The sequence below is a fragment of the Aythya fuligula genome, chromosome 2, assembly GCF_009819795.1.
Source record: "Aythya fuligula isolate bAytFul2 chromosome 2, bAytFul2.pri, whole genome shotgun sequence".
Taxonomy (NCBI): domain Eukaryota; kingdom Metazoa; phylum Chordata; class Aves; order Anseriformes; family Anatidae; genus Aythya; species Aythya fuligula.
The window spans coordinates 1,761,694-1,770,221 of record NC_045560.1 but is presented as its reverse complement, the minus strand read 5'-3'; the positions used below and the strand labels follow the sequence as shown (position 1 = coordinate 1,770,221).

At 44.6% G+C, this 8,528-nt stretch overlaps 1 protein-coding gene across 1 annotated transcript in view; it reads left to right on the top strand.

Moving 5' to 3' along the window:
* The first annotated feature begins 3,372 nt into the window (after positions 1–3,372).
* Positions 3,373–8,528, top strand: part of PTH1R (parathyroid hormone 1 receptor) — a 62,322-nt gene continuing 57,166 nt past the window's right edge. Inside the window, exons 1-2 of the mRNA XM_032183292.1 lie at positions 3,373–3,396; positions 3,602–3,724. Coding sequence (XP_032039183.1) covers positions 3,373–3,396; positions 3,602–3,724 — 147 coding nt within the window. The remainder of the gene's footprint in view (positions 3,397–3,601; positions 3,725–8,528) is intronic.

Genomic DNA, 8,528 nt, shown 5'->3' with positions numbered 1-8,528 from the left:
TGGGCAAGTGGAAATATGCATGGGAAAAAAAAAAAAAAAAAAAAAAGGAAAAAAGAGAGGAGAAGGAATGGAGAGGCTCAGAGCCTGGAACAAGTGCTGGCTCTTCACTTTCCCTCTTTTTCAACCCCGAATGACAGCCTTGTCAGGGCTACTCGAACAAGATGGGCAGTGGCTCTGCAGAAGGCTCTGGTCATCTGAAGGTCAGCCATCTGGAGGGTGCAGGACACCTAACTGGATGTGACAGCAAGCTGATGCTGAAGGGGTTTTCTCCCTGCCCTCCCCTTTTCCACCTCACCCCTAGTCATAGCTCCCCTCTTCTTCTGCATTTCATGCCTGTAGTGTAATTGGTTTGAAGACCTGAACGCGTAAAGCCCAGCTAGCCAGTCTCGTTGCTTATCCTGCTTTGGGCAGTAGTTCAGAGTAGGTGAGGTCCTGAGGTCCCTTCCAACCTGAATCTGACAAGAAAATAGAAAATAACCCACCCCTTCCCCCAGAATAAGATCCCTCCATCAGAACAGACCGATGATTTAGCTCACCCCATGGCTGTGTAGTCACTCACTGCAATGCAGGGGAGGCAAAATCTGGTTTTCTGACCTGTGCAACTCTCATCAAATTTAGGATACTTGTCAATTCTGTGGAAAATAATAGAGGGAATATGATTTTCATTCCACAGATACTTTTTGGGGGGAACCTTTCATATTTAACGGTGTTACATTCAACTTTGTAATGACTATTTCATAAGCAGTTTTGGAAAAGTTTGGGTTGATTTGAAAGAAAACCAAAGATATTTGTGTGCAATGGGATCAACATATACAATGTTTGATATTGCTTTACAGAAAGCTGCACCTTGTCTAATGTTGATCATAACTACCCTTAAAGGCTGCTGATGAATGACATCGGCACACCTCTTATCAGTACTCATGGACCAAAGTTACCAGAGTGTTATCTGCTGTTATTACTACTTAAAAAGTAGGTGTTTATTCCTAGACTGTTCTTTTAATTGCTCCTAAATGGCTTTCAATTAGACACTCTACTGAGAGTCTTTCATTCGTAAGCATTAATGCTATTGACCTGGAGCAATTAGTTGTGAAAAAAACTAAGAGCAATTAGTTGTGAAATGGAGATAATCCGGTTTCTGTGCAGTTTGGAGAGCAAAGTGAAGGCTGCTGGCATCCTCCTCCCCAGCACACTCCCCCAAGGCATACTGTGCTTTCTAACCCTCAATGCCTTTGCTGCTGATACCAGAAATAAAAGAAAGAGGGGAAGAAAAAAAAAAAAAGTGCTCTTTTCCTAGAGATCTAATCTCGTGATTTAATATAGATGATTATCCTGCTCTTCTTATCAGTAATTTCCACCCTGGGAGGATAACAAGAGAATATGTGTCAGAGTGTGTTAAGACAGCTCTGTTTACATCCTTGGCCCAGCTGACGACAACCATCTGTCTTGTGTGTCTGAGAACCTGAGTGAGGCACTGATCTCCAGCTCCCTCATCCAGGGAGGGTATTCCTAGAAAGGATTTAAAAAATCAGCATGCGACACTTTGAGAATGAGGAGAGAAATCCAAAAGAAGGAATTGTTTTTGAGAGGTGTAAAGGATCTGGGCAGACAAAGTAAAAGGAGTAAAACTTCCTCATGAAGAACCAAGAAAGACACTGTCCCTTCTATAGCTCTGTCCAAAGTGACATTTAAACCATCTCAGGACCACAGAGAGCGTGGAGGCAATAAGGTCTGAAAGGCCACAGCATGTCTATTTGGGCAGCTGGGTCTGTATGCAGAAGATCCTCCTTGCAGAAGATTCCCAAAAGCATGGGAAGGAGGAGAGGTCTGCATGGTTCCCACCTCCATGGCCCATCAGACTTCCACCCATGCTTACAAAAAAACTTACAAAATGAAATGTAAAAGGAAAAACAAAATGATAGCTGTAGATAGCAAGGTATGATCCTGAAAGAAACCATCTGCTTCTGAAGGATGAGGAGAAAAGAGAGAAGCCAGCACTGCGGCTATGCCCACACACTGGGAAATGGGGGGATCTCATAGCACATTTAATTGTATCATCCCCTAAATATGACAGCAATGTACTGTTGTGAGCCAAGGTAAATCACAGCGCAATGTCAGAGTGACCTCCTCTGTCTTTCATAGCCCTCCTGACTTTTCAGCCAGCCGGGCACAGCCACAGGGCTCCATTATCAGCAAACAACAGGACCCAAGCTGCAGGAGGGTCAGGCATCACATTCAGCTTCATGTTTGCTACTTGGGCACCCAGGAGGAATCCAGCACCCTCCTGGCAGCTCAGGGAGTCCAGACTTGCTTTCCTAGCTTGGGTCCAAGCCTAACAGCCCCTCTGCAGAGAGGACAGGTCCTTAGGTTGAGCTCTTAAGTTTGGCCACCCAGCCAAGGCATTCAGGCTGGGTTTTGTCTCACCTCATTCAAAATGATCTGCAGATGCCTTGTCTGGACCCACTGCAGTCAGAAGGGAGACCTGACAGTTTTAGGGTGTGATTCATCTGAATGTTTTAGACATTAGCTTTAGGTTGGGATTTATCATTCCTGACTACAGTAATCCTGTTGCACAAGTGAGGAGTGTAATATGTGTTATTTATGACCCAAGAAAGTAACTCAAATCCGCACTGATCGCTACCGACCTCTCTACACCAGCTTCATCTTCTAATTACCAGGAAGACCACCTCTGCTTGGATAGCACAGATAAGCACTTGTCATGGGTTTTCTCCTTCCTTGGAAGGAACTTTTCCATAGCTCAGCCTCCTGGGTTCCACCTCGTTTGCTCCAGGGATGTAAAGCAGGAAAGCAGGCAGTAATTATGGTCAGACAGATGTTCTCCTAAAACTCCATGTCCTGGAAATGTACCATAAATGTCAGTTCCCCCTGATGAATTGTACGTGCCGACCATAAATCATGAGAACACTTAGTATGAGGGGCATTTACATGGCAGGATAGCTAAGGAAGCATAGCCACACAGGCAATCATCCTCAAAGGATGATAAAAGGTCTCTTCTATTGCTGTCATGGCATCACCTCATCCCCAAAAAATCTTCTGCTATTATTGTCAAATGTGGTGGACACCTTTGTTCAGATCAGTTAATGCCCTGTGGCATGAGTTATGATGAGTCTGCAAGTTGTGCTTTGTCCAGGCAGATTTTCTTCTTGCTCTGCTTGTGCCACTTGAGGGATGAGGCTTCCCCAAGGCAAAGTGAGAGTAAATGAGATTGGAAGGGCATCGATGAGACCAAATCAGACTGAACTACTCCCCAAGGAACAGCAGACGTGTGCTGCAGGGCCAGATGTGTCCTCTACCCATCCCTGTGATGACAAATTGTGTGTGCCCGTGTAGCACTTGCAAATGCATTCACCAGTGATGGTGCTGTATGGCATGGGCATGGTATGACACGGACAAGGGTTTCCCACAGAGACAGCATCCTTTCTTAGCAGAAACTCAGGAAATTGTGCCCTCGCTTGGCCACGCCTTTGGTAGATATCAAAGATATTTAAATGTCACGATGAGATGAGACATTCCCAGTTCTGCACAACATCTTTCCATGCTTACTTTTCTTCTTTCCCACTCACTGCCATCTTTCTTATTGCAGCAGTCATGGGAAATCCATGCTGAGAGATGGACTGCTTTACACAAGGGCAAAGATGGATTTATGATTGAGGAAAGGAGCAAGTCCTTCTCCCAGCAGGACATCGAGGCACTGAGAAATAGGAAGGTGAGCTCCTCAGGTGCATAAACACCTCATAGCCATGGGAGACCTGGCTCTGAGGGTAGGACGAAGAGCAGGGATCCACCAGCCTGGTGGGGGCAGCTCTGGGAAGGGCAGAGAGAGCCCTGAGCACCACGGGGGGCTTTTGGTCTGTCCATGGGTGCAGGGCAGGGTCCCCAAGCCCAGCTGGCTGGAGCAGAGTCCTGCTGCTGCCCTGGAGCAGGCGGTGGTTTGGGTGATGTGGTCAAGGGATTAAGGCAAAACCACCGACTTCATTTACCCTCTGGGAGACTGGGAAAAGCAGGTAGAGGGCAGAGCAGTTTGTGCACTAAGCTTTCCACGCTTCCAGAGCTCCCAGCGTGCTGTTTCATCAGGATTCAACCAGCTCTGCTCACAGTTGCTCCCTTTCCCCATCCCCTCCTTAGCTGGGTCCCTCTTGGGTGCCCCCCTCCTTTATCCTTCTGTACTCAGGCCCTGTTGATTTAATTGTCCCAGCCCAGTCTTTATAACCTCAGTCCTTACCCACAGATATCTCCAGAGGTCAATTTTGGTCCTCTGGAGATGGGATGGGGTGAGAGTCACACACTTACACAGCAGGACAGCAGCACAGAGGGCTCATCTCAGCACCCACCCACCCAATTCCCTCTGATCCGAATTCCTGCTATCACTCTAGCACCATGAAGAGTGCTGAGAGAGACGGGTGCTCATCCATCATGGGGCACAGCAGAGCTTAGGGACAAGAAGAGGGCCCCGTGCCTGGTCCCAGCCCAGACAGGGATATCAATGGGTCTCCTGCTAGGACCTGATCTTCCTCCCATCATCTTCCTCGCCACCCCAGTGTCCAGGCAAACCACAGCTCTTCTCTCAGAGCTTTTGCCATTAGCTGCTGGCAGTGGAGTGTGCCGCTGCTGCTTCTGCTACTGTATCTCCATCCCGGCCAACTGGCACTCCAGCTTTATTTATTTTTAAATCTTTCCAGCATTAACCTGACAGGAAATAGGTTGCAAACCACATTTTTTTTTCTAATGTTGGAAATAATGCCTATTCAGTTTAACTAAGTCCCTCAGGGCAGAGCAAGCCCCACTCCCTGCTCTCCCCTGGTGTGTTTTGTTGCTGTTTTTTTATGTCGTTTTTATACTCAGGTGATGATAACGTGGGCAGTCAGAGAAGATGCATGGAGGTAGCAGTAAGTGAGGAAAGGGAATTAAAGTGTCTGGGCAATGGGCAAATCCAGTGTTGCCCAAATTGTGGGAGAATAAGCACTGCTTATCTGTATTTACTCTGCTCTGTATATCCACGAGTATATATCTGTATATATCCTATTTTGCTTTGGGCCTGGCAGCAGATCCAGTAACAAAGACTGCACAAGATACATTTTCCCCAAGACAACATATACAAACCCCCGTTCCTTCCATACTTGACAAGGTTCATCTGGACCTCAGTAAATCAGCGGGGTCCGGTGGACAGGAGATGCAGGGTTGCACAAATACTTGCAGAAGTGTAGGGAAAAACAGAAGGGACAACTAGATATCCAAACCTGATCACACAAGAACCGAGAGCATCCATCTCTTCTCACTTAAATCCCATTCATTTGAAAAAAAAAAAAAAAAAAAAAAAAAAAAAAGGCAGAAACAAAAAATAGGTGACAGGATCTTAGTGTTTGCCCCATCCTCATGCAATGCCTTGTGTTCCTGACCACCTTTATGCTGCCACATCTTCCTGCCTTTGATCCCACACCACCACAAGCTCCTTGCTGACCCAGGTTGCCTCACTCCATGCTGAAGGCTATGTCAAAGGCAGCTGAATCCCCACTGTGCTGCCCTCTGTCCTGCCTTGTTCCAGCATCCTTGGGACCTCTCTTTTGCCTCCAGATCACCAACATTGGTGCTTTCATTTTCACACCTACCTTTTCCCCTTCCTTCTCATGCCCCCCTACCACCTGCACCCTTTTTCTGCTTCACACTGGCAATTACCTGGTGCTCTGCCATCCAGGAGGGTGATCACCAGCAATCCCTTGCATTGGGCCCATCCAGCGGCTGTGATGCTCTCAACCCTGACCAAGGAATCTGTTTGCCTTCAGCTATTTTTTGAGCTGCTGCCAGGGAAGTTTCACAAAAAGGATAGTGTTATTTCTGAAAATGAGTCCCATAAACAAGGATGAATATGACCTCCCCGTTGAGATTTGGGGTTTACTTTAGTGGCTGGGAGATCAGCCAATGAAATGGAAATACCAGAAAACATTATCATAATTACCCTATGGCCTCCTCTGGGGGCAAGGGAAAAAAAAAAAAAAAAAAAGAGAGAAAAAAAAAAAAAAAAGAAAGAAAGAATGAAAACTGATTTGACAGGCTCTGGATAGCATTGTCATTTCACCCTTCCCTGCTTGGCCTGTCTCCTGCTCTGCATTTCTGCTTTCTCTGAACAAAGGGGAGAAAAAACATTCCTAGATTGTTTCTCCACAAGGAAATTTTTCTGACAAAAAAAATAAAAATAAAAACAGCACTGGGAAGCCAAAAGGTGAGAACCTTTGAGAAAAAGTAGCAGATGCATTTTTCTTGCAAGATTGGGAAGGCCAGAGAGGACACCCCATCCCACCCAGCTGCACCCAGCCTGTGAGAGTTGGAGTGCAGAGCAAAGCTGTCCTCCTGCACCCACCCATGTATTGCCAGGCTTGTCTGTGTCTTTGAACTTGTATAATTGTGGTGCCAAGTAAGCTCAGTGCAGGAATTTATGCTGAAGCAAGTTAGGGAAGTCTTGTGGAAAGGGATTTGCTGTCAGATCTTTTGCAGTGATTACCTTCTGCAGGGGCACACTGACCTCATCCTTCCAACAGTTAGATTTGGGAGCTGTACCTAGCTGTGACACTATTTCTGACTTCCCTCAGATGCTTTTCTTGCTCCCAGAGCTCAAGCCAGAAAATCTCTTCTCCTTGAAGCTGCAGATCTTGTCAGCTCTGCTCAGGTGGCCAGTTACTACAGACTCCATCTGCCCAAAGCTCTCCCTCTTCAGGGCAATCATATTCTGTGCAAGATGCTCTGGAAGTAAAATCAAAGTTGTTCCCTGGAACTTGGCAATTTGCACCCTTTCGGGGCTCAAACCACCCCTAACAACTCAGCCTAAACCTCACCTATGGTTACAATGGGGCGTATTGATTGGTCATCAAAAGTTTTAATTCTGTGGTGTAAACAGAGACTTAGGCCTGAGGTCCTTTCCGTGATGAATCAAGGCTTGGAAAGTGCTTAAAAGAAAGAATTAATGGCCTGTGAGAGAGAAGATACAAGTCTGAGATGGGCACCTTGTCATAAAAAAAAAATAAAGCTCAATAAATCAGGCAGGGATGTGAGCTCTTCTTTCCATACTTGTCTTTAGTGTTGGTTCAACCATTGACTTTGTTTTTTTTTCCTAAGTGCTCAAGTTTCATCATTTTCTGATAGGAAAGGAAAAAAAATGGATTTTCTTGATGAGACACAGTTTCAATTAAATTCTTAGGAAACACAAGCAAAGTTTCTCAAACAACAAACTTCTTAATATTTCAGGTATTTCATAAATAAAGATTTGTGGCTGCTCCTATTGCATCACCTGCATTGGAATCAAGGACTCAAAGACTTTGGGCAGCCATTCCAGGGATCCTGAGTTGTCAAAGTGTCCGTGTCCCCAGTTCCTGAAATGAATCCACATTTCTTATCAAGCCAATAAGATTAGTAGGAATTTGGAAATTCTTCCACCTCATGTGGAAATTTCTGGCAGTTACATGTTTTACAAAGATGGTTTTGATTTATGTATTTAATTTATTTTGCTTCTTTTTGTATTATGAAAGAAGCATGCTTCATCCTGAAATCAAACCAAACTTAAGTAACAATCAAAATTGCCCTACAATAAAGGTTTTCTGAGAATCTCTAAAAGTGATTTTCTTTGCATCCAGTGTCCAGTGTGTGGAAGAAACTTTGTGCAGATGGAACCAGTACATAAAAAAAGGCAATAATATAGCCTATGATCCTAACCACCAGGAAATGAGAGGATGCCACCAATCCACCTGGAAAAACTCTGGAATAGGAAGTGCTCTCTTTGCTTCAGACTCAATAAAATAAAATAAAATAAAATAAAATAAAATAAAATAAAATAAAATAAAATAAAATAAAATAAAATAAAATAAAATAAAATAAAATAAAATAAAATAGATATATTTTCTGAGTCGTGTCCCTTTATGGTTGTTGAAAAAAAAAAAAAGGCACAGGTGATCTGACTTGTTTTAGGTGGTGGCTTGACAATGGAATGACTCTCAGGTGATCTCTGTAGCTAAATCTCCAAGGACTATAAGGAGAGCCCTGCATGAGCATCTTACATAAATGCTGTTGTGGATGTCTAGACAGCTAACAAGGCAGGTTTTCTATTTACAAGGTATGGTACTTGTTCTTTTTGTCTGACTAATGGTTGTCTAGAGAATCAGAAGGTGAGAAGTACTGGGTTACAAATAGGTGGCCTCCAGGCTGGTAGCAGACGTTCTTTGTAAAAGATGGGTAATTAAATCTGTATGGGTTGTGGCTACAGTATTTGCTTGGAAGGAACACTTCTGGCATCTTCTCTTAAATGACTTTCCCTGGTCCTGAAGAGCAGGTGTACAGAATAATCAAAGCAGATTATGCTGAGTGTGCCACACTGGACCATGCCCTAAATGTATATTCATCTATCTGGATGCACAGCAGGGCATGGATGTTTCTCTCCCCTTGGAAAAATAGAGGGCCTATAGGAATGTAAAAATAGCCTTATTGAGTTGACCTTCTGTTCTGACAGAGTGTTCCCAGAGCTGTCA